The sequence below is a fragment of the Botryllus schlosseri genome, chromosome 10, assembly GCF_051294905.1.
Source record: "Botryllus schlosseri isolate E-star chromosome 10, Bs_hap1, whole genome shotgun sequence".
Lineage (NCBI taxonomy): Eukaryota > Metazoa > Chordata > Ascidiacea > Stolidobranchia > Styelidae > Botryllus > Botryllus schlosseri.
The window spans coordinates 1,929,058-1,956,208 of record NC_137245.1 but is presented as its reverse complement, the minus strand read 5'-3'; the positions used below and the strand labels follow the sequence as shown (position 1 = coordinate 1,956,208).

The 27,151-nt window shown below is 40.1% G+C and overlaps 1 protein-coding gene and 1 long non-coding RNA gene across 2 annotated transcripts; both read right to left on the bottom strand.

The window, feature by feature from the left end:
* Positions 1 to 611: 611 nt before the first annotated feature.
* LOC145449196 (uncharacterized) lies at positions 612 to 3,408 on the bottom strand. Its single transcript, XM_080327673.1, has 3 exons — positions 3,226 to 3,408; positions 2,415 to 2,494; positions 612 to 956 (listed from the first exon to the last, which is right to left on the bottom strand). Exons 1-3 carry the CDS (start codon positions 3,356 to 3,358, stop codon positions 693 to 695), a joined length of 477 nt encoding a protein of 158 aa, XP_080183799.1. The 5' UTR covers positions 3,359 to 3,408; the 3' UTR covers positions 612 to 692.
* Positions 3,409 to 3,641: 233 nt separating this feature from the next.
* Positions 3,642 to 5,405, bottom strand: LOC145448034 (uncharacterized). The gene is made up of 3 exons (XR_013917781.1): positions 4,890 to 5,405; positions 4,648 to 4,827; positions 3,642 to 3,944 (listed from the first exon to the last, which is right to left on the bottom strand). It is a non-coding gene; the product is annotated as an uncharacterized LOC145448034 (long non-coding RNA).
* Positions 5,406 to 27,151: the final 21,746 nt, after the last annotated feature.

Genomic DNA, 27,151 nt, shown 5'->3' with positions numbered 1-27,151 from the left:
CAGATATCAGGTCTGAGGCATATCTGGCGCAGCACAAAAATATCCAGACACGATGTCCAATTGACAACACAATCCTAACACACTCCAGGCATGATGTCCGAGCCCCCGCAGACACGATGCCCGAGTAGCAACACACCCCTGACATGATGTCCGAACACGCCCTAGACACGATGTCCGAATGGCAACACATTCCGAACACACCCTCGGCCCGATGTCCGAGTTGCGAAACTGTCTGAACCCACCCCAGACACGATGTCCGAGGGGCAAAACAGTCCGAACTCACCCCAGACACTACGTTTCAATGCCAACACACACTGTAAAAAATATCCATGGGTGTACCCATAGTCTGGACCTGGTCACACCTGGGTCATGTTGGCATGGAAAATGCCCATGATAACTTGTTGACATCCATGAATACCTGTTGACATCCATGTTCCTACCCATGTCCTAATAATGATTCAAATTGACCTTTCACCTCAACCAATGCACCCATAATCTGTGGTTAGATAGCAATTGAACGCCAGGTCAAAAAAGCAATGTATATTAACAGTGAACGAAATGATGCATAAACAACAATTATTGCTAAATGCCCACTGTGGCAAGACAGCTAAAATCTTTAACAAATAAAGGAGAAATGAACCAAACAAACAAACTTAAATTATTATTAAATTAGAGCCGTACAATCATTGTCTTCAGTCCACAATTGAGCTGACTTTGGTGCGCACACCAGGGCTATATTTGGCGTCAGGAATTTGCGCCAGAAAAGCTGCAACAAAGTTTAATGATCCAGCTGACGATGGCGCAAACTTAATGTTGAAGACCCAATACGTCGCCATCATTGTCGCCAATGCATGATGAAAACTTCTTACACCTTCGACAGACTCCCCATCAAAATGGATTGTCCACTTTTGTTGAAGACTGTCGTACTTCATAGTCGGGTAGACATTCTTCGGATCCTATAATGAATATCAATGTCATTACTATCCATGCATTGTTCAAGGCACACAAGTTGATAGAATTAAGTTCAATATTTTTCAAGGCGGTTCAAAGTTGAATTCATCACAGTATACATAAATTATGCACAGTGTTTCATTTCTATAGTTCCTTTACCCATATAACACTATACTATTTGACGTTACGATTATCCACTTGTTGCGAGATAATTCTTGAAACTAGTTATAATGTCAGATAATACATTACTCAGGTAATTTACTGTAACTTCCAAGACCAACAAAATACTTAATTATATTAATCCACTTAATTGACTATATTGGCAATTAAGAGAGAACGTGACATCCAACATCCGACCTTGCGTCTGCACCTGCAGAGATTTTGACGAAGAGGATTGGCGATGAAACTTTGGCACAAAATGATAGACGCATGTTCACCGAAATCGTAGATATTAATATGTCCGAATAATCCTGTGTTTGCCAAATGAGCCCAGTGGTATACAGAGGTGACCCGCAATATATGCAAGTGACATTAGTATTGGCCGAACTCATTCACTAACTTAGAAATATTTTCGTGCTTCGCGAGGTTACTTCATGAGTGCACTATGCACACTGACTTTTCATTACATAATTGTTATCGATTTTGATGCGTAGTAATATAAGTCTTGTTTTCTTCATTACCTAATCCGGTTTGCTCCTATCGGGTGGCTAAAAACTGTCATTAACATTCAAGCGGCCCGGCGCAATGGTTCGCAGATCTCATGTGGCCCCTTGGTTGAAAAGGTTGGCCGCCCTGAGCTAGTGGAAAATATGCAAACACGGCCATCGCATTAAATAAATTGACTTTTGCTGTTTGTTGTTAATTCTTTATGTAGTTCTTCTTGAGACTGGTGGTGAAAAAACAATTCCATGCATCCCATCAGCCCCTATAGAACTATTGACTTTTTGGAATTCGCTACTAGAACTAGCATTAACAACATTTTAAAATCAGGAACTTATGGTTAATAGGGCTGGGCACAAGCACTTGAACCTGAATTGAGTATCATTATTATTGTAGTATTGTACTGTAGTAATATTGAGCAAACCCGTTTTGGCCATCACCGAAAACTCGGTGTCCGGTCAATACCGAGAATGCTCTTACCGAGAACGACGGTACCGACAATTGACATTACCGAGAATGGACATTGCCGGGAGTGGACGCCGCCGAGAATGGACATTACCTAGAATGCAATATATGCAATGCAGGCATGTTATGCATATGAGCGGGTCGTGTGTGTGCATCACGGCGTTGTCACATTCGGTATCGATTCTCGGTGGTGTCCATTCTCTGTGGTTTCCGTTCTTGGAATTGTCCATTCTTGGTAATGTCCGTTCTCGGTAATGTCCATTCTCCGTAATGGCATTCTCGGTAGTGTCCATCTCGGTAATAGCATTCTCGGTAATAGTATGGAACCGACAACTCACCTTATCCACAATCAGGAAGCTGTCAAAGCGTTCATTGAAAATGGTGGGGATGCCGACCATCCAGCCCAATTTCTGATTGCCTGAATGCGAAGTGCCAGAAATCAGCTCAAGTGTAACACTCGTAGAATAAAAATATGTTTAAAATTGAATGAATGCAGTTACTGTTTATGTAGTTTGAACTGCAAATATAGGCGTGCCAAGAAATATGAAAATTACAACATTGCCTTACGCACCAGACAGTTATGGAAATCCGGAAGCTGAAATACCCATTTTAATATATTCTACCAAGAAGTAGTGACCGTTAAAAATTCGAAGTTAACGAACTATAATACATCTAACTCAGACCTGGGCAAAGTGGAGCCAGCTATTCTTTGCGGCCAGCGTGCCCGTTTCTTGGAATTCAAAACACGCAGTACAGTACTCAGTATTCATTCTCCACGGCCCACGCAACAATATTCATTAACAATGTAATTCACTGCTTTAAATGTATAAATAAAATTATCACGCTTGGCTCCGCCTGCCAACGTATTTTCTATTACTAATGTGGCCAGTGGAGAAAAATAATTGCCCACCCCTGATCGAACTAGATCTGTGGAATCACTCTTACTTGACTTAACCCCACCCTCGCGATGACTCGTGTTTGTCAGTTATTTAAAACCTATTATTTTTCAAGTGCACAACTGTGAAGCTGGAACTAGAAGTATACTCGCTTTCCGAAATCTGGATCTAAAACTAATTATTTTTTAAAACTAGAACTACTAAACAGATATCGACCGTCAATTAGCGAAATTTGTAAAAGCCTGTTACTTACCCATAATTTTTTGTATATCTATTGGAATTTTTTGAGGTTGCAGGAGACAGAGTGCAGAGCTCCATGTTTTTTCTAAAATCTTCGCGGTCAAGTCACCATCAGAATAGGCTTCTTTCAGGAAAAATAATTTCATTTCTTCCAATATCTGAACATCGTGACAGATTTACATATCTAAGTAATGAAGTTGGTCTACAGCAAGGGCGGGCAACTTCACTGTTTGGCGGTCATGATATGGAGAATGAAGTAGCCTACTTAGCAGGCCGGATTACATAATAATCGTTTATTTATCATCACCTATACAATTTCACTTTCAGAGTAGAAATTTAAACACGAGACGAGCTGGGCTTGTGATTGAATATGTCATAAGTATTGTAAATTATTTTATCAATATACATACTTCGTTCTGTGATATCCTAGCATTTTGGAAAATGAAAATGAGGGTTTGTTGCAAAGCCACAGGTTGACTTGGTAAAGCAATGCTGTGTTTGAAACCACTGCGCTATACTTACCCAGTCAGCATTGGTTAAAAGTGGATACGTCTCTATCAGCTTTCTTGTGGACATCCCATTTACGACGCTGTCACGACGCGTTTTAAAAGTTCTCCTCATCCGATCGTGCAGAGTCACTTTATCCGGCACCCTCTTATTCCACTCCGCTCTCATCTCTTTTTGGTGCTCGATTACGCTAATTTCATCCTCGGGAGGGTAGACGTGTTGAATCTTTAAGACAGTTTTTTTTTTGTTGTTAGAAGATTACAGAATTATCTCTCAATTATATAGAAAAATAGGATATAGAAAAATTAGGTACATGGCGGGCCGGATTGCTGAATCGATACATTATTCACCCATTTATCCACGTATACAAGGAATAAGTCGTATTTAGTGAATGTATTTTAACCACAGCAATGACACTTCAAATCCATTTCTCGCCGATAATGACGAAGACGGTGTGGATTTGAGAATATCATTGTCTCTCCGATCAATCAACACACAGTGGAATCCTTAATTAGGATTTCAAGGTGTTCGATAAGTCCAGTACCCCAAATTTAAAACGATATCGTTTCATTCGGGTTGAGTACGTGACGAGATAGCGTCGTTGTTCAACGGTGTGGCCTAATTAATCGCGATATTGAATTCATGCGTCCCGCGTCCTCTACGAAATTTGAAAAGTAGACCGAGACCCGTTTTCAGTTGGCAACGACTGGCATAAGCGGTGTCTTAATAATAACATACAGTCACTAATAGTGGACCTAGTAAGCAAGTAGTGGGGAGTCTCGGTAGACTGGGGCCGCGGGCCACATTATCACGTAAGATGGAAAAAAGTCCGCGAGTCTGACAAAATCCCTTCGCGGGCCGTATGTTGCCCGCCCCTGGTATAGAACCACTTAGCGAAATGAACAATTCAGGATTAGAAAACGCTTACATTGCATGTTGAGATTCGAGGAGTTTTGCACCTTGTACTCGAGTCTTCCAAAACAACCTCACGAGATCTTCGTTCACCGCGGCGCCCATGCTTTTGCTTTTTCTGATTAACGATGGGATCTTTGTCAAGACCCCTACGCCATTCTCTGAACTTGGAGTGAAGCTTTTCTTTCCATGATCCCTGTAACGCGAAAAAGTTGAAGAATTGTTTCAACAGCTCAGAGTCAGAATCAAGTGACTCACATATCTTTCACGTCCTTCGAACAGCAATCGATCTTTCAGTACAGGATATTTTGTAATCAATGCAGACAGTGAGCTATTGTATTCGTATGTTGTTGGATACAACCTTGGAACATATACCTGATATCAACATAATGTTCGTTTTGCATCAGTACGGTTCCTTACCCTGTGTAATTCCTTAAATCGCAAAACAGGTGATTTGCGATGTCCTTTTTCAATCTCCCAGGAACTTGCAGTATCTCACCAAATTGCTTCAACTCTTGTTCAATGGCCTTGGGTAAAGAAAACCGATAGCCATCTGCTGGCCATGTCAATGATTGGTACTGATCCCGAAAGCCGCTTGAGCAAGCAGCTTCTTGTGAATGAGAGAGTGACAAGGTGCTGTTCGATATACCTTCATCTGAAGACAATATGATTAATGAGGAAAACAATATAAATTCCTTGGACAAGTCAATATACCGTGACGCTCAAATTCTTTTTCAGGCATCTCAGGTAGTGAAGAACTACAGCTGGCACTAACACTTTTATCAGCAGGCATGTCAGTATTTATATCAGCTTCATTATCTTCTCTTTGTGAAGCTATAGTTGGGTTGCAACCAGAATCCCTTACATCGAATCCACTCTGTTCAACATCAGAGGCATTGTTGACTTTGCAAGCTGTTTCCTCTGTAAAAGTATAGAAGAGTCCCGATTATGAAATGGTAATCGTGTGATTAAATACTGCTAATCGCTGCGCATTAAGTTGGAAATGTTACGCGCGATGGTTATAGTCGAAGTGTCCCGAGTTGTCAATCAAGTGTCGTTATCTGTTTCATCATATTGCGGAGCACGTCTGGATAAAAATAGTGCGCAGATATCAGAGCTGAGGCATGTCTGGCGCAGCACAAACATATCCCAGACACCATGTCCGATTGACAACACAATCCTAACACACTCCAGGCATGATCCCACCCCCCCCCCCCCCCCCCGCCCAGACACGATGCCCGAGTGGCAACACAGTCCTAACACATCCCTGACATGATTTCCGAACACGCCCTAGACACGATGTCCGAATGGCAACACATTCCGAACACACCCTTGGCCCGACGTCCGAGTTGCAAAACTGTCCGAACCCACCCCAGACACGATGTCCGAGGGGCAAAACAGTCCGAACTCACCCCAGACACTACGTTTCAATGGCAACACAGTCCGAACACACCCAAGACATGATGTCCACACACACCCCAGACTTGATGTCCGAACGCACCCTACTACTACTGCAATTCCATGTGCAAATGAAGTGTGCTCTTGAAACTGCAATTTCATCACTTTACAGTCTAATAGCCAAAATCAAACAGCTATGAACGAAGTCTCCTTGAAGCAAACTTTCATTTAGGATCCTATTTTCCAAAATATTTTAATATGTTTTTGAGCAATCCGCTGTCTAAATCGTGTAACGCCTGACTGATATTAGACCATTGACCAAATTCCCCCTCGATTTAACCTTTGACCCTAACCCACAGGGCAGTAAATTTTACTTGGAAATATAGACGATCAGACAAGCTTAAGATAAATCCAAGTGCCGTATCTCAACTGTCGTCTAACATCTAGCTACACCTTCTTGAATATTGCATTGATAAAACCTGAAAGTGCAGACCCGAAATGAGCAGAAAATTGTCAATTTTCAAAGTGACGTAACTTTTGACCCCCAAGTCCAATTTTCATGAAATAAAGTTCATCCTGTTTGGAATTAGCTCATGTGTGCGTGTACCAAATTTCAGGAGATTTGGAAAGGTAGTGGTGGGAACATCGGTTGTCTGTGCAGGGAATTGCCCTTAAGCGAATGAGAAATTGATCACACTCCGACTCATTCCTGAAAATGACAAAAGTATCATTTACATATCGGCGGTACAATAGTGGTTTGACAGACTCACGCTGGGAGAGAAGCTCGCCCTCGTAATATCCTACGAAAATGTTGGCCCAAATAGGTCCCAGGGAACCACCCATCGCCACGCCGCTCTCTCTCTCTCTCTCTCTCTCTGTCTCTCTGTCTGTCTGTCTGTCTGTCTGTCTGTCTGTCTGTCTGTCTGTCTGTCTGTCTGTCTGTCTGTCTGTCTGTCTGTCTGTCTGTCTGTCTGTCTCTCTCTCTCTCTCTCTCTCTCTGTCTGTCTGTCTGTCTGTCTCCCTCCCTCCCTCCCTCCCTCCCTCCCTCCCTCCCTCCCTCCCTCCCTCCCTCCCTCCCTCCCTCCCTCCCTCCCTCCCTCCCTCCATCCATCCATCCATCCATCCATCCATCCATCCATCTATCATGTGACGACTGTGAAAAACGATCAGGAGTACTATCACAAGCAGTATTTACGTCGATGCACACCGTTTCAGTTGGTGATCCCATCGCAATATCTTCAAGCACGACAGATCTTCTGCCATCGGATGTATGTAGAAATCCACCTCAACATCGACCGGGCTAGTACAATCGACATCACTGGTTGATTTGACATTCTCTGATTGAGAGATACCTCGCCAGAAGCTCGGTATCGCGGTACGTTTTTCGTTTTTGGTACATTTACTATTGCAAAAGAGGCAAGTCCACGATGAAATTCCGAAAGCCAGGCACATTGATTCACTCACGCCGAACGCAAGCATTGCGTGAGCAATGCTGCCAACATTGAACATCAAGGATAGCATATCATCAATTTATGGCTAAATATATGGCTAACCCTCGTCAAAATCTTCTTATTAGTTTTATTCACCCTGATTGCAAGACATCCGTAACAATTTTTTCACCGTAGAGCGATCTCGGTTCACCGAGAATCTTCATCCTCGGATCTCGGCCAAATGGTGCGTCCAATGAGAAGTCGATGCTAGGTGCTTGAATAGTGCTCTCACGTCAGTAGTAGGATCGCCCGCTGGTGATTCGTAAAATACCGGAAACCAGAATGTTGTATTTTGGAAGTCAGAAATGCAGCATTTTGAGCTAGCTAGTGGTCGAAAATCGGACTATGGAGCTTCGAAAAAGCGTCATTGTGCGCTTCCCCGCGATCGATTTTGAAAACAGGTGTTTTAATGCGAAGTGACCTCCATATTCTGCGGAGACAAATGACTATGGTATCCTGTCGACTGAATCACTACGCGAATTGCTTCCCGTGGAACAGGCTGGTCTAGAAGCAATCCGTGAGCGTAAAACAGGTGTTTTAATGCGTAGTGACCTACATTCCACGCGACAAATATACGAAGCAAATACAACCGCTCAGGGCAAAACTGACTCACCGTGTTAGGTATATCACGAATCACGGATGTATACATTGAATGTGTTTATTATCCACCTGTAATCAAGCTCTTTACAAAAACGCGAACAATTTTATCATTCTCGTATTTTTTATCACCGAAATAATTCAGATACTGCTCAGTTGAAAAACCTTGAGCTCTTTTAATCAAATATGAAATACAATGATCAGCACACATATCAGATTTTTTACTTTGAAGCTGTTGCCTGGTAACGGTGAAGTCCTCTGGACCTAGAAACTCGACTATCTGAGGTTTTAGGGGTGGGAAACCAAGTGAATCATGAAAATGAGTAGAGTTATCGCTATATACACACACCCAATGAGAACCTGGTAACGTTGATTCGTCGTAATTGATGACAACAGCAAATTTCTGGTATTTTGTTTTTTTCGGTAGCTGATCCACAGCATAAGTCCCTATGAATAGATTTTTCGTGTCAGGATGATTGAAGAGAATATTATTAATCTCATCCGTGTTCATATTTCCACGACCTGTCTTTTCTGGTTCAGTTGTAAGAGGTGTTGGTACTCTTTTAAGCACAGCAATGTCACAGACGTTGGTAGTGGTTGGGAGGTTGTCAAAACCAGGTGTACGGTTCCGGTTTTGTGTAGTTGGTAACACCCTAAGCTATTATCTGGGGTCAAATCAAACACGAACAGCGTATAACCATTCATATAGTCGGTAGGTGATATATTTAAAGGTGCCTCACCTTCCCACCTCCCTGTCTCAGAAAAGAGCATCATATAACCTTCTAAACCCCCTGATTTTTCGAAATTGAAATGAAATTCTCTACCTCGTAATTGATTACCACAAACAGCCAATGACATATTCTGAATATCATAATGTTTAAAGTTGAATGGGTTTTTGTTTCTAGCCCCGTTAAACGCTGTGGTTTCAACCAAGGCAATTACAATTTTTTTCGGCAAAGTCCCGCTAACTAACTCGCGGTCAAGTCGTGATTCGTAAAATACCGGAAACCAGAATGTTGTATTTCGGAAGTCAGAAACAGTGTATTTTGAGCTAGCTAGCAGTCGAAAATCGACCTACGGAGCTTCGAAAAAGCGTCATTGTGCGCTTCCCGCGATCGATTTTGAAAACAGGTGTTTTAATGCGAAGTGACCTACATATTCTGCGGAGACAAATGACTCTGACATCCTGCCGAGACCAATAAATACCTGTGGTAAATGTGATACGGGGAATCAACGTTTGACAAGCTGCATGTATAGGATTAACCATGCACGCGTTAAAATGCACGGCCCTTGCGCCAAGTAGACATGATAAATCTACAATCGCTCAACACTCAACTGACTCTGTATGACAAAATTATTACGCGTGATGGATATACAATCCCTGTGTTAATTTTCACATCCGAAATCCAGATGATCTGATCTCAACCGAATCCATGTGATATGTTGCAATATATCGTGATGCTGTGTTGCAGAATCTTATGATGTGATTATCAGCTAATATTTCACAAACCTAATCGTTTACACTAATCAAGGCCATCAAACAGCAGTATCAAGAGTTGAAACCACGCCACTCGATCAGTGATCCGGTTATTTCGTGTGTCAAAATTGAGTTTCTGGATATGGTATCACCTCTGCGTCCCAACATGTCGACATGTTACAACCCAACAGATTCAATTACTGAAATATCACTTACACCACACCTTACTCGACAAACTCAAACAGTGTATGTATATGATTTAAAAAAAAGGTTGCATGAGCATTAATCACTGTAACCAGCAACCTAAATAAATCCTGGTTATATTTATGTTCCAACGACCTGTCTTTTTCATTCAACTGTAAAAGGAGTTTATATTCTGTGGGACAAATGACTCGGGTATCCTGTCGAGTCCAATTATTTACTATTGTAGTTATATCGCAAATGTAATACGAGGATGCACCGTTTTGCAAGGCGGATGTCGGATCAATCGCTTACCGTTACCATGATAAATACAATCGCTCAACTGAGTCGCTGTATGACAAGTATATAGATTCACCAATCGCTCAACACCCAACTGACTGTTTATGACAATATTACACCACGATATACAATCACTGTGTTAATTTTCCACCCCGAAATCAAGGTGATTTTATCTCAGGCTCACCTAGACATGGTAATATGTTATATTCATTAATTTTAAGTGTTTCTCGGGTGTAGTATGTCAAAGAATTCACAAAATGATTTGAAACTCAACTCAATCAGTGATCTGTTTTACCCGTGTCAAAATTGAGTATTGGAAAATGCTATCCCCATTGCATCTGAAATACCGACATCTTACAAAACCTAACAAAACCAATTACTGACAGATCGCCATGTGTTATATCGAGTTATACCTTCCCGTCTAACTTAACCGTTGTATGTACGATAAAATAAAAGTTGCATGTCTGACCAATGATAGATTGAGATATATTTTGTCGCAAGTGAATCCATGTATTATAATGTAAGATATCGTAGTGCGAGCAAATTCATTACGGGTTACATATTACCCAATTTATTCACAACACGAGATTCAACTATCCGATCAGTACTCAAATACACAAGACACACCGAATACAATCGCTCAGCACCCAACTATCCTATCGAGTGTAACGAATCACTGTTGTAGTAAAGCCATGAATGTGGATATTGTTTCACGTGTGTATGTCACGTATAGATTTGAAACAGGCTCTCGAGCGCTTGCGTCAACGGGTCATAACTATACCTGATTATTGTCGTGTCGCGATTGAGCTTGGGTAAATCCTAACAGATTTGAATATCTGATCAATGACAGATTGCGTGAATTAATTTTCTGACAAGCGAATCCATGTATTATATTGCAAGATATCGTGATGCTGTACTCCAGAATGGTATAATGTCATTATCAGCAAATATTTCACAAACCTAATCGTTTACACGAATCAAAGCTAAAGGTGAAAAAGCAATATGAAGGTTTGAAACCTTGCAACTCGATCAGTGATTTCTTATTCAACTGTAAAATAAGTTTATATTCTGTAAGACACAGCAATTATTGCTCAACCAATGGACTTTGAGATTAACAAATTGTATATTGAGTATACGAGATTTGAATGTTTGACTAATGATAGATTGAAAAATATATCTCGCAAGAGAATCCATGTGATATGATGTAAGATATCGTGATACCAGTATCCTGTCCACTATAGTGGTTGTATCGTGAATTGCTTCCCGTGAAACAGCCGCTACAGTATAATGAATCTATCGTAATATGGTATCGGAGTATTACAGTAGTCTGTCAAACCCTTTCATGAATTCAGCAGCGACACGACAATATTCATCAAGCATTGTGTATTGTGAAACAGTATACACACATAGGCCTACCTATCATTCTTGTAATTCTAGAATTCGACAAGTCGAAATCAAGATGGTTTTATCTCGAGCGAATCCAAGTGGTATATTGCAAGATATCGTGATGCTGTATTACAGAATGGCATGTCGTGATTATCAGCTAATATTTCACAAACCTGATCGTTTACACTAATCAAGGCTAAAGTTGAAACAGCAGTTTCAGGGGTCAAAAAATTCGCAAAATTATTTGAAACTCAACTCAATTAGTGATCTGTTTTCCCCGTATCAAAATTGAGTATCGGAAAATGCTATCGCCATCGCACCCCGCAATATCGACATCTTACACAAGCTAACAAGGCCAATTACTGACAGATCGCCATGCATTATATCCAGTTATGCCTTGCCAATCTAACTGAACCGCTATATGTATTATAAAATAAAAAGTTGCGCGAGCATATAGCGTGCGGCCGATTTGGCATGTCGCTGGTTGAATAATGCTTGAGTTCTTTCGTACTATCTAACGTGCCCAATGTAAAACATTCTAGGTCTACAGATTTATCAAAAACACATCCATCATCGCAAAAGCGATTGATAAAATATTTATTACAACCAACATTGTGACTTTGAGATTAACAGGTTGTATATTGAGTATACGAGATGCGAAAACACCCAACATGGCTCTGTATGACAAAATTATTACGCGTGGATATACAATCACTGTGTTAATTTTCACAACCGAAATCCAGATGATCTTATCTCAAGCGAATCCATGTGATATATTGCAATATATCGTGATGCTGTGTTGCAGAATCTTATGATGTGATTATCAGCTAATATTTCACAAACCTAATCGTTTACACTAATCAAGGCCATCGAACAGCAGTATCAAGGGGTGAAACCATGCCACTAGTTCAATGATCCGGTTTTTTCCTGTGTCAAAATCCAACGAACAGTCACAAAAAATATACTCCAAATCGATTTCAGTATATTTGTGTAACCGCATAGGCTATTTACTTGTTCTAGGGAGCATCGCGTCAGAATTATCGGTTACCAGCATGCAATAACAATGTGGTGTTGTACAAATATTGAGAAATAATGCAGGTTTTGATCCATAGGTAACATTAACATAGCCGTTAATTTTGATACCAGTGATTTGGTACAACTTATTATATTACAAATTAATTTTGACGATCTCCAATCTTGCAACGAGATATCAATAAAATCGACTTTGTTCAACGGAAGAGCTGGAGATCCAACGCGCGTGTATTCGTCTTACTACATGGTTATTCGATCAACTATACCGTTGATGCTATCGATACAATGAACAACACAAAAGTGATATATTCAAAGTTAAATATGGGAACCACGAATGACAATGTAGCCCGATTTTCGTTGAATATTCACAACTCCGATGAATCTGTACATTTCTTTTCCCTCAACTTCAACAATAGAATTGCCACCGCAATGCACAGCTCGAATGGTAGGCTCATCGGGCGTGAAATTCAAATCAAATAACACCAAGGTGTGCTTTCTCGCTTTCAGGATCTGAACAGAGGCATCATGCCTGTGTTTCAGCACTATCGTGTGAGGCAAGAGAAATCTATAAACGCAAATACGTATTGCCATGATCCCTGTAGATATAATCAATGAAATCAACGTCGCTCAATAGATATGTGGTGATGTGCTGTTTCGGAATGTGGCCTGGTGAGCTAGACCAAAACTTTTGATGACACGTTTTATAATTATGTATTGTGTGAAAATACGAGACGGCGCTCTCTAGCGGGGTGGTTAACACGATTTCAGTCTTCATCCTACAGAAACACTACCGTTCTAGATCTACAAGTCTTCCGCCATCTATTCACCAGATTGAATTTACAAAATCGATTTTATTGATCTCGCGATGCAAGTTTGGAGCTCGTGAAAATTAATTTTCAATATATTATGGTGCACAACATCGGTGGAATCATAATTAACTCTCATGGCAATGCGGTAATCGTTGAGCTGCAACCTTGTTGTGTAATTATTACAGACAGTAAACTATCGACTGTAAAACATTTGTACAGTAACAATTCTATCGTATTAATGTCGGTGACCTCAAGCATACATGATGATAGAATCAATATACTTCCAGAACGAGATAGCATCCATCAAGCTTTATTTACATCCAGTTTTCACACCATAACTGCACAAGCAACAATTTCTTCAAATACTTTGTATGAATGAGCTGAACCAGAATGGAACACACGGAATTTGTAGCATCATACACATTGTAACTTTTCGTATTGACAGTGTATCGACATGTGGGCCTAGTTGAAGCTATACATTATTTGTTATTGGTTTTGGTTTATCGCTTCAGGTGATTATCGGATCTGGTGATTGAGTTTACCAAATTGACTTTCCGAGTTCGAAGCGGTAAGGATTGTATGCAATGTGAATTGGTTTATAAAGATTTAAACAACATCTTCCCTGCGCAGCGAAAATCTCTATTATTTACGTGTGAGCAAACTAACTGACAAGTGCACACTCATGAGTTGTTAACAAGCTCGAAAACACGTGTTCATCCATTTTCGAAGCTTGATCATGATCATCCACTGATCATTGTCGCAACACAAGCATATACCGGTTCGTAAAACTAGCGAGATTGCAAATTCAGTCGTAATGCGTCTCGAAAATGCTAAGCACGGATCTTAACAAGTGAAGCAAATTTTAATGTATAGATGCATATTTACGCGGAAATGTCGTCTTACCGGACGAATACAATTGCTTCCTTAAAGTTTCCCTGTCTACGCCATTCAAGCGCGGTAAGATCAGTTTGAGTTGGTGACATTCAGGATGATATTTCACGAAGCTCTGAATGATAGTCACATATTCCTCGTCGATTCTTGTTCTATCGCTGTCACTGAGGTCGAATACCTTTAGCTGTTCATTGAATAATTGAATATTAGGCGGTTTAGATCAATTTCAGTAACGAAATCTAAACTACATTGCTTTATTGAGATCCATGAGAGAGCAGAAAGAACTCACTGTAGGGCATCGCTCCCCCATCTCTTCGCTAAGATTCCTTATTTGTTTGGAAAGCATCTTGCAATTACTCAGATCGAATTCTTCAACGCGGTTTTTGTGCAGGATTTCAGTTACTGTTTTGTAGCTGGAGGAAATTTCAGGATTTCTACTCAAATCCAGCGAATGCAGCTATAACATAGTGTGATGTTCAGATATTTTACGGCGCTACAAACCACTCAGTTGCTGTAATAACAATATTTATCGGCGACAGAGCAATTTGATCAATTTCGGCGCCTCATCACAAAACTAGTGTAATACAGAAAAAAAAATATTGAGCGTCGATAGGATATTGAAGAAACTATCGAAACTACCATTAATATGAATAAGCTATAGAAAACCTTCCGCTTAGAAGCAATGACACTTTTTTATCACCAGACGTGATCAGGAATGCCTTATTGATGATAAATTCGCTCGCAAAATGAAATGCCATGCCTGACTATATGATTGGAACCCACATTAGTATTACATTATGCTTTATTATTTCACTCGTAAGAAAACAAGACAGATCTATAACTAAAATGGATCACCTTATGATTTCCGAGACCATTATTCAACGACGCTAGTGACTGTTCATCCAATTTGCAAGCTGAAAGTCGAACTTCCTTCGTGTTATGCCTTTTCACGAAGCGTCCGATTTCTTGCAATCCTACCGGTTCCAAATCCGTATTGTAACTTAGATCGAGTTTTTCAACCTACAAAATACAGTAAATTATTCTGAAAAAGACACATAAAATTGTGTAAACGAGTGGCTACCTCGATTTCACCAAAACATTCAAAAGCATCGATTTCATCGGGTGTAAGGTCGCATCCTTTCATCACAAGAGTAACCGCTTTGTCTTTAGAAAATAAGGGCGGCAGTGCATTCATACACTCTTCATCCAAATGATTATAACTGATGTCAAGATATTGTAGCTAAACGAATATGAGAAACTAACAATTTACGGCCACAATTAATCAGAGATGAAGATAAACACTACAAACTTATAACAGAAAAATGTTGATTAGCCAGTCACGTCATAATAGATTGGTGAAATGTTCTGAGATAAAATAGAATTTCTATGATTCGTCTCAAATGAACTCTGTGCAACCACCAATAAAGAATGTGACTCTTGACCACTACTCAACAACAATCGCCCAAGACCCATACCTTACTGTTTTTGACCTGCATGGCGACAAAATCCTTTGACTGCAAGTGCGAGTTCACAAGTGACAAACAGGTTAGATCGCTTGAAATAATAGTCTCGAGTTGCGTAAAGTCGATGTTTTCGCCGTAGCTGAGATCGAGTTTTTCCAATTTCACCTATATGGGAAGATCTCATTTGGAAAGGATTTATACTAGTTTAGTCTCCGGATTTTTCCATCGTCAATACCTGATGCTGCCTGATAAGTTGACTCAAAACGAGCAGAAAATCGCTAGATCCGCTACTCTCCCCCAGATTGAGTTCTGTCGAACCACACTCGTTCATCAACTCGCAGATGGCTGGCAAGAGGTTGTCAATGCCCTCGTGGGCTGTGACGCTGAGTTTTTTTATTCGGACCTTTACAAATGCAAAACTTTCCTCCGTAAAGCAGTAATTGAGGTGATGAATAATCAACCCCCTCATCAACTCTCACTAGTCTCTAGTACGACTATTGCGATAAATGGCTAGACTGGTGCGCAATTAAGCATTGTTCGGTACGATACCTTCAATTCCCCCGTAATAACAATATCAATATGAAACAATGGGGTCATTATGAAAGTTTTTTATTTAAGCCACCTCTGTATATTATACGGATAACATGCTTAAATTGAACGTGGTTTATAATGTTCACTTGCTCAGTGACTGTGAGCGGAATGTGTGAATATGTTTACCTCAAATGCAAATTCGCGAATTTGGTCCAATATCATCTTTACAAGGTTCTCATTAAGATGACTTTGGCGGAATTCTAACTCGTACATGCGAGAGTTCTCCATGAGACCATTCACAATATTCTTTACATCCAATTCGGTCGTAGTTTTATGATGGATCCCATAAGGAATTTCAACTTCATCATCATCCATAAGTATTGATTGATGGTACATCCTCTTATCACCTTTAGTATATGTGGTATATCGTCATTAATTAATGATCAGAAAATAAAATGAATATTCATTCCAATAAAATTCCAATGTGATTTTTGTGTTGGACTATTTTCAATATTTCGATAAGTCGGATAAAATAATGATACGTGCCAGATAAACTGAAGCAGTGATTTTTTTTAAGCAATAATTTCATTGTTGGATTATTTGAATATTCCGATACGCCAGATAGAAATAATCAGAGGTCTTGACATATTCAAGCTCGAGATTGCTCGACTACACTGTATAGCGTTAGGTTTACGGTGTGTAACCAACCAATCTCGGTTTTGTAGCAGTAGAATATAGAATGAAGTCAATTATTTATTTCGACCTAAACTTTTCTGTACCTTTGGAATCTTGTAATTAGGTGTTTCATATGAAGATAGTAATGAGTAATAACCATTTACATTGTGGAGGGGATCCCTGCCGCGATTCTATTATTACCATGTCATCCCTATTATACTTGTGTCATTGTAAGACAGGTGGTTCGAAAAATTGAGAAAAACAAATGTAAATAAACTGATTATCCAGAATATAGGTCATTCATCGCGTTATAGAAAGCCATTGTAGGGAGAAAATTGGATTGGGATAGTTTCGGGGCAAGTATATGCTTCTGAAATCGAAATCGATGCTGTATTTTGGAAGGAATGTATGGATATATTTCCAGTATGGCACGCTTACCAAACGATACATGCTAAGGATGTCGAATTTCGATTACAATTTGAGGACAAGTTGCTAAAATAATCGAATTAATGTTACCAAATCAAGTTCTTTTAGTGGATCGAATTTTCTGATGACAAATATTTAAGTGGATAGAAATAGAAAGATTTTAGCAATAACTTATGAACAGCAATACCATTCTCATTAACCCAATTTTGGAGTAGTCAATATTGCGATTTATTTGATGTCCTGTATTCTACCTATAACTCAAGTCTACCCGAATAAGCTCGACGTAGCAAACATATTTCAATTTGCTTTCGTGATGATTAAAGTGCTTGTAAACATTTAGCACGCGGCGTAGAGAGGATGCACGGAATTAAGTATTAACCAATCAGTGGTGTGCCAAATCACGCAGCTATCAACCAAGTGAGTAAACGCCGCTTTCAGGGAAAACAATATAACTTGTATGATACAGATCCACACCAATGAAGCTATACTTGTCATACAGCGAGTCAGTTGAGCGATTGTATTTATCATGGTAACGGTAAGCGATTGATCCGACATCCGGCTTGCGAAACGGTGATTCCTCGTATTACATTTACGATATAACTAACATAGTAAATAATTGGACTCGACAGGACACCCGAGTCATTTGTCCCACAGAATATAAACTCCTTTTAAAGTTGAATAAAAAAGACAGGTCGTTGGGACATAAAATAACCAGGATTTATTTAAGTTGCTGGTTACAGTGATTTATGCTCATGCAACCTTTTTTTTTTTTTCCATCATATACATACATGCACTGTTTGAGTTTGTCGAGTAAGGTGCAAGTGATATTTCAGTAATTGAATCTGTTGGGTTATAACATGTTGGGACGCAAAGGTGATACCATATCCAGAAACTCAATTTTGACACAGGAAAAAACCGGATCATTGAACTAGTGGCATGGTTTCACCCCTTGATACTGCTGTTCGATGGCCTTGATTAGTGTAAACGATTAGGTTTGTGAAATATTAGCTGATAATCACATCATAAGATTCTGCAACACAGCATCACGATATATTGCAATATATCACATGGATTCGCTTGAGATAAGATCATCTGGATTTCGGTTGTGAAAATTAACACAGTGATTGTATATCCACGCGTAATAATTTTGTCATACAGAGCCATGTTGGGTGTTTTCGCATCTCGTATACTCAATATACAACCTGTTAATCTCAAAGTCACAATGTTGGTTGTAATAAATATTTTATCAATCGCTTTTGCGATGATGGATGTGTTTTTGATAAATCTGTAGACCTAGAATGTTTTACATTGGGCACGTTAGATAGTACGAAAGAACTCAAGCATTATTCAACCAGCGACATGCCAAATCGGCCGCACGCTATATGCTCGCGCAACTTTTTATTTTATAATACATATAGCGGTTCAGTTAGATTGGCAAGGCATAACTGGATATAATGCATGGCGATCTGTCAGTAATTGGCCTTGTTAGCTTGTGTAAGATGTCGATATTGCGGGGTGCAATGGCGATAGCATTTTCCGATACTCAATTTTGATACGGGGAAAACAGATCACTAATTGAGTTGAGTTTCAAATAATTTTGCGAATTTTTTGACCCCTGAAACTGCTGTTTCAACTTTAGCCTTGATTAGTGTAAACGATCAGGTTTGTGAAATATTAGCTGATAATCACGACATGCCATTCTGTAATACAGCATCACGATATCTTGCAATATACCACTTGGATTCGCTCGAGATAAAACCATCTTGATTTCGACTTGTCGAATTCTAGAATTACAAGAATGATAGGTAGGCCTATGTGTGTATACTGTTTCACAATACACAATGCTTGATGAATATTGTCGTGTCGCTGCTGAATTCATGAAAGGGTTTGACAGACTACTGTAATACTCCGATACCATATTACGATAGATTCATTATACTGTAGCGGCTGTTTCACGGGAAGCAATTCACGATACAACCACTATAGTGGACAGGATACTGGTATCACGATATCTTACATCATATCACATGGATTCTCTTGCGAGATATATTTTTCAATCTATCATTAGTCAAACATTCAAATCTCGTATACTCAATATACAATTTGTTAATCTCAAAGTCCATTGGTTGAGCAATAATTGCTGTGTCTTACAGAATATAAACTTATTTTACAGTTGAATAAGAAATCACTGATCGAGTTGCAAGGTTTCAAACCTTCATATTGCTTTTTCACCTTTAGCTTTGATTCGTGTAAACGATTAGGTTTGTGAAATATTTGCTGATAATGACATTATACCATTCTGGAGTACAGCATCACGATATCTTGCAATATAATACATGGATTCGCTTGTCAGAAAATTAATTCACGCAATCTGTCATTGATCAGATATTCAAATCTGTTAGGATTTACCCAAGCTCAATCGCGACACGACAATAATCAGGTATAGTTATGACCCGTTGACGCAAGCGCTCGAGAGCCTGTTTCAAATCTATACGTGACATACACACGTGAAACAATATCCACATTCATGGCTTTACTACAACAGTGATTCGTTACACTCGATAGGATAGTTGGGTGCTGAGCGATTGTATTCGGTGTGTCTTGTGTATTTGAGTACTGATCGGATAGTTGAATCTCGTGTTGTGAATAAATTGGGTAATATGTAACCCGTAATGAATTTGCTCGCACTACGATATCTTACATTATAATACATGGATTCACTTGCGACAAAATATATCTCAATCTATCATTGGTCAGACATGCAACTTTTATTTTATCGTACATACAACGGTTAAGTTAGACGGGAAGGTATAACTCGATATAACACATGGCGATCTGTCAGTAATTGGTTTTGTTAGGTTTTGTAAGATGTCGGTATTTCAGATGCAATGGGGATAGCATTTTCCAATACTCAATTTTGACACGGGTAAAACAGATCACTGATTGAGTTGAGTTTCAAATCATTTTGTGAATTCTTTGACATACTACACCCGAGAAACACTTAAAATTAATGAATATAACATATTACCATGTCTAGGTGAGCCTGAGATAAAATCACCTTGATTTCGGGGTGGAAAATTAACACAGTGATTGTATATCGTGGTGTAATATTGTCATAAACAGTCAGTTGGGTGTTGAGCGATTGGTGAATCTATATACTTGTCATACAGCGACTCAGTTGAGCGATTGTATTTATCATGGTAACGGTAAGCGATTGATCCGACATCCGCCTTGCAAAACGGTGCATCCTCGTATTACATTTGCGATATAACTACAATAGTAAATAATTGGACTCGACAGGATACCCGAGTCATTTGTCCCACAGAATATAAACTCCTTTTACAGTTGAATGAAAAAGACAGGTCGTTGGAACATAAATATAACCAGGATTTATTTAGGTTGCTGGTTACAGTGATTAATGCTCATGCAACCTTTTTTTTAAATCATATACATACACTGTTTGAGTTTGTCGAGTAAGGTGTGGTGTAAGTGATATTTCAGTAATTGAATCTGTTGGGTTGTAACATGTCGACATGTTGGGACGCAGAGGTGATACCATATCCAGAAACTCAATTTTGACACACGAAATAACCGGATCACTGATCGAGTGGCGTGGTTTCAACTCTTGATACTGCTGTTTGATGGCCTTGATTAGTGTAAACGATTAGGTTTGTGAAATATTAGCTGATAATCACATCATAAGATTCTGCAACACAGCATCACGATATATTGCAACATATCACATGGATTCGGTTGAGATCAGATCATCTGGATTTCGGATGTGAAAATTAACACAGGGATTGTATATCCATCACGCGTAATAATTTTGTCATACAGAGTCAGTTGAGTGTTGAGCGATTGTAGATTTATCATGTCTACTTGGCGCAAGGGCCGTGCATTTTAACGCGTGCATGGTTAATCCTATACATGCAGCTTGTCAAACGTTGATTCCCCGTATCACATTTACCACAGGTATTTATTGGTCTCGGCAGGATGTCAGAGTCATTTGTCTCCGCAGAATATGTAGGTCACTTCGCATTAAAACACCTGTTTTCAAAATCGATCGCGGGAAGCGCACAATGACGCTTTTTCGAAGCTCCGTAGGTCGATTTTCGACTGCTAGCTAGCTCAAAATACACTGTTTCTGACTTCCGAAATACAACATTCTGGTTTCCGGTATTTTACGAATCACGACTTGACCGCGAGTTAGTTAGCGGGACTTTGCCGAAAAAAATTGTAATTGCCTTGGTTGAAACCACAGCGTTTAACGGGGCTAGAAACAAAAACCCATTCAACTTTAAACATTATGATATTCAGAATATGTCATTGGCTGTTTGTGGTAATCAATTACGAGGTAGAGAATTTCATTTCAATTTCGAAAAATCAGGGGGTTTAGAAGGTTATATGATGCTCTTTTCTGAGACAGGGAGGTGGGAAGGTGAGGCACCTTTAAATATATCACCTACCGACTATATGAATGGTTATACGCTGTTCGTGTTTGATTTGACCCCAGATAATAGCTTAGGGTGTTACCAACTACACAAAACCGGAACCGTACACCTGGTTTTGACAACCTCCCAACCACTACCAACGTCTGTGACATTGCTGTGCTTAAAAGAGTACCAACACCTCTTACAACTGAACCAGAAAAGACAGGTCGTGGAAATATGAACACGGATGAGATTAATAATATTCTCTTCAATCATCCTGACACGAAAAATCTATTCATAGGGACTTATGCTGTGGATCAGCTACCGAAAAAAACAAAATACCAGAAATTTGCTGTTGTCATCAATTACGACGAATCAACGTTACCAGGTTCTCATTGGGTGTGTGTATATAGCGATAACTCTACTCATTTTCATGATTCACTTGGTTTCCCACCCCTAAAACCTCAGATAGTCGAGTTTCTAGGTCCAGAGGACTTCACCGTTACCAGGCAACAGCTTCAAAGTAAAAAATCTGATATGTGTGCTGATCATTGTATTTCATATTTGATTAAAAGAGCTCAAGGTTTTTCAACTGAGCAGTATCTGAATTATTTCGGTGATAAAAAATACGAGAATGATAAAATTGTTCGCGTTTTTGTAAAGAGCTTGATTACAGGTGGATAATAAACACATTCAATGTATACATCCGTGATTCGTGATATACCTAACACGGTGAGTCAGTTTTGCCCTGAGCGGTTGTATTTGCTTCGTATATTTGTCGCGTGGAATGTAGGTCACTACGCATTAAAACACCTGTTTTACGCTCACGGATTGCTTCTAGACCAGCCTGTTCCACGGGAAGCAATTCGCGTAGTGATTCAGTCGACAGGATACCATAGTCATTTGTCTCCGCAGAATATGGAGGTCACTTCGCATTAAAACACCTGTTTTCAAAATCGATCGCGGGGAAGCGCACAATGACGCTTTTTCGAAGTTCCATAGTCCGATTTTCGACCACTAGCTAGCTCAAAATGTTGCATTTCTGACTTCCAAAATACAACATTCTGGTTTCCGGTATTTTACGAATCACCAGCGGGCGATCCTACTACTCACGTCAATCCTGAAACTCACGTGGATTTCCAAAATGATTCTGCAACGCCGTGAGCTGATTTCACGAGAACGGAACATGTACAATATGAACGGTATGTACAGTAGTTAAGAATTTTATGTTTAAGGGCTAGCATTTTGATGGCTGCCAGTTGCATTTCCAGTTGCATCGAGGTATATGACTTATGTCGATTTTTGCAATCCCACGAAAGACTTTCATGGTTTCAAGCTACCAGAACATCAAGTAGTGCGGATCTTTGGCGTTGCAAGGTCCCGGCGATCTCTTCGCTTCGTTCTGGCCACGTGCAACCAGTTTTTCAAAGATACTCGTCAAAGGAAATCCATAGGTTGGTTTTGTCTGCGACAAGAATTTTACGGGCTTCCTGCCTAACCTTATTCAAAACCGCCTGCTCGGGAACGGCGTCGCGGTTGCATCTTCCGGAATTAGTCATGAGCAATCGAGTGACGCTCTACCTACGTGGATAAGTCTTTTTCATCTGTTTCCGAAGGCATTTCTGCGTCCCTCTTTCAGGGCGATGCCCTTAATACCGACATGGTGAATCTTACCGTGGAAAGCGGCGCATAAACTATAACGATTTTTAGGGACGGACCAGACTTTAACTTTGCTGGCACATGATTTAAACATGACAGCCATAAAAAAACAAACGTGCGACGCATGCCGACCTGGAAACAGTTACGCTGTTTGAATGCGATGCTACAGTATGGGTTGAAGCTCTTAGGCTTGGTATGCATAGCTTCTGTTCAGGAAAAAGGTGTAGGGCTCTCGTCAGATGCCATCAGCGTCTCCATTCGGTGGGTTCAAGCTGAATCCAACACTTGCCCTGGACGTTATCACGAGCAGAGCCATCAACATTTGCGAGAGGGCGAGAAGTTGCATTTGCAGCGAGCCGAGCCTAGGGCGGCAAGTCGCGGCCGGGGAACTCAAAATTTAATCCGGTCTCGTCAGAACGAGAGAACTTATCCTCATCATCTACAAAGGAACGGGTGGAATCTTGCGCCGACGAAATTAACTCTTTGTGCGCAGGATTAACCGTTTTCGCGCGAAGACGAACTTTCCTCTTTTTCGCAGGATGACCCATGTTCTTTCGCCAACAAACTTGCTCTTATACTCATAATATCCTGCTCGTTGCGATAAATTGTCAGTCGGGACATGTTAGCCTGCTTCTTCTCAGCTTGCGACATATCGTTCGTCCAGAATAGAAAGGGCCTATGTCACATTTCTGAGGAAATTCAATTCAAAGATTATGAGTTTTTATTATTGAAAAATCTTAGCTTTTCGAGTTAAAAGTTCATAGATCCTTCTCATCACTCTACTTGATTTCTGAACACACTATCCGTTTACTTGATTCCTGAACACACTATCCGTTTTCAAATCTATCTGCTTGTCGGGGTTTTCCTCCCCAAATAGACATAGGCCATGATTAACGCTCAATAATACCCTGGCCCATTCCACTTAATTTAAGGACATAGGCCCTTACGTGCAACCATGTTCAGTTATCATCCATTACGAAATTTATGACATCTAGCACACATTTCTCTTGAAATTAGTATATTTCACATTCTCATAAATTAGGAGTTGTATACAGAAGCTACCAAGTCAATTTAAATGCCATGAAAAATGCTCGAATCGGACTTAGAAATCAAACAACAAAAACTAAAAAGCCGAAAATAACTAATAATGTAAACCAAATAACACAAACAACGGTGCTACACTCAATCTGCCATTAATCATCACTGCTTTCACTCTCAGTGTCACATTCTTCAAGTGGAAGCTCTCTGTAGAACTGATGGTGTTGAGGAGGAACTAGGTTTTTTTGGCACAGTTTCTGCAAAGCCTCGTATACTTTGCTTTAGATATTCCGGGTGGAGATTCGTAAACTTATGGCAGATCTTGCAATTTTGGCAGACCCAACGACTCCAATTTCGTGCCGGACAAACGAGCGCTGATCCTAGGACTGTTTATGAAGTCCACTGTTCTGAATTCTACGTCAGAATAATAATACTTGAATTTTAGTTTCGTGGAATTTTGTTAGTGAATCAATTTCGACTATCTGATGATCTCCCCCTTGTCATCTCTTGCTGTAGATCTATATACGTCTCTGAAAGAATTTAAAGCTGCGCTATTTTTGAAGTTATAAATCATATCATGTTTCATCAGGGTAACTTGAGCATTTCTTTTGCTGTGTTTTGTGAGAGAGTGGGTTATGACTAGAGCCCGACCGATTATCGGCTCGCCGATAATATTGAGTCGATATCACGCTTGAAGAGAAATATCGGTATCGGCCATTGAAGGTAAAAAAATATCGGCTATTTTCGTGACGTCATAACATGGTGGCAGGGAGTCAGAGAAGTCGATAGAAGACGTGAGGACGGTAAATTATAAAAATAAGTGGCCAAGCTGCATATAGTGCATACTGCATACAGGCAGTAGGCGTGCCTATCTGAAAAATAATAAAGATAACTAACCACCGTTATGCTCCACGACTTCGTGGGGATCCCCCTGCAGTAATCGATCACCAAAGACAGAGAGCAGCTGGATGGATAGTTGTCTGCAGAAGATTTCAATCAGTAAGAGAAATGAGAACTTCAATCATGCTGGACTGACCCTCGTGATGATAGAGAAAAGCGTCGCGTCGAAACATTTCTCTGAAGATAGTGCTATTGGTTCGGTACCAACAGAGCTAATTATACCAGTAATGTATGAAGTCGTCTGACCTGACTGAGGCCTGTGGGGCCACCATGATAGGAAATATGCGAGCATAGAGGGCAAGAAAATCAAGCAAACGTGGAGTAAAGCCAATAATTGATACGAAAATTTTTGATTCCATGATGACATTGGCCAATTCTGACAAAAGAGCGCAAAATATTGATCAATTGATTGTTGAAATGCTGGCCGTGGTCAAGGCCCAATGGGGATGGGTGGAGCAGTTGCAGACGTGGACAATTTCAGTTGTTTTGCACATTCTCTTCAGCTATTTGTTAATGATGTACTGAAGGCTCCAGGTGCACTGCCAGAAGAATATCAATATTAATATCAATATTTGGTGAAACCATTGAAGGAAAGATCCCCTTCAAGGGAGCGGTGGAACCGAAATGAAGAAAGATTTCCAATTCTTACTGTGCCACTAACTATGGTAGCAAGTGAAAGACTGCTCACTGTGTTTAGTCATAGTGTTCTAAGGTGGTGTAGACACTACCGATCGTTCCGCTTCGTCAATTTGGAAAGGCCGTCGCCAAGATGCTATCTCTGCCGCTTGAGCACAGGGAAAAGTTGCGTTCTAATCAGATCTAGGAGGTTAATTGGTTAGTGCGGTATGTTTTCTGTACGCAATTGATAATGCTGAGATATCACTTCGTTGATTAAGTTGTCAAATTTTACTGCTGGTAGGGTTTTTCAGGCAGTGCCAGCGGCATGTTATCGTGTTACATTGCGACTGGAGTAGCCTGTCATAGATTAGTTGTTAATGTTATCGTTATCATGCTATATGTTTTTGTGTCTGCTGTATGGAATCGACGTGAATATAGTGGGCACACAATTCCCTGTAAGCGCATTACTTTACCTTGGAAGATTATTGCTGGTCGGCCGTTATATTAGGCATACCGTACATGAAATTACTTGATGGCTGATGACACAATTTTCATGAGAAATTTAGTGTTGTAGTGTTCTTAACTGGTTGGAGAAAATAATGTCAGGCTCCAATTGCTGCGTTCCTGGTTGTCACTGGCATTCACAAAAGGCTCGGAAATCCGGAACACAACGATCGTTTTTTCAAATTCGAAGACCAGATTTGGCGAAAACCGAAGAAGAAAGGAAACATAGGGAGGCTCTGCGTAAAATTGTATTACAAATTAGGGATCCAACACAGGGAGACACAATAAAGAAGCAACTTCACAAGGAATCGTGAGTCATTGCATATATGTGAACTAGCCTATAGCCTATATACCGTATATCTCTTTGTTTGATTTTGGATGATGATTCTGTTTGAAGTTTATCGCATTTCAGACTTACCATGTCAATCATGATTTGTACTTTCAATAGAGCCACTATCTGTGATGTCCATTTTCGCCCTGATGACATCATGAGAAATGGAAAAAGAGTAAGTCTGAAGCTTGGTGCCGTACCCATCCTGGAAATGCCGGAAAAATTCAATTCACCCAAACCTACCCCGCGAAAATTTCCACCGACACGATTTGAAACCCCGCTAAAATTGCAACATAAATGCCGTACTGATATTTGGAAGTCGATTGAAAAGCTGTCATCAAATGCAAAAGGTAGCCTATATGCTTACCAAACGCCATTTTGCTCG

Bases quoted from the DNA above. Each gene is read 5' to 3' on its own strand.
- LOC145449196 (XM_080327673.1), bottom strand. From the start codon at position 3,358: ATGAAATTATTTTTCCTGAAAGAAGCCTATTCTGATGGTGACTTGACC. The intron at 2,495-3,225 runs GTAAGTAACAGG...CTTCGCATTCAG, and splicing joins AGATATACAAAAAATTATGG to GCAATCAGAAATTGGGCTGG. The intron at 957-2,414 runs GTGAGTTGTCGG...TATTCATTATAG, and splicing joins GCTTCCTGATTGTGGATAAG to GATCCGAAGAATGTCTACCC.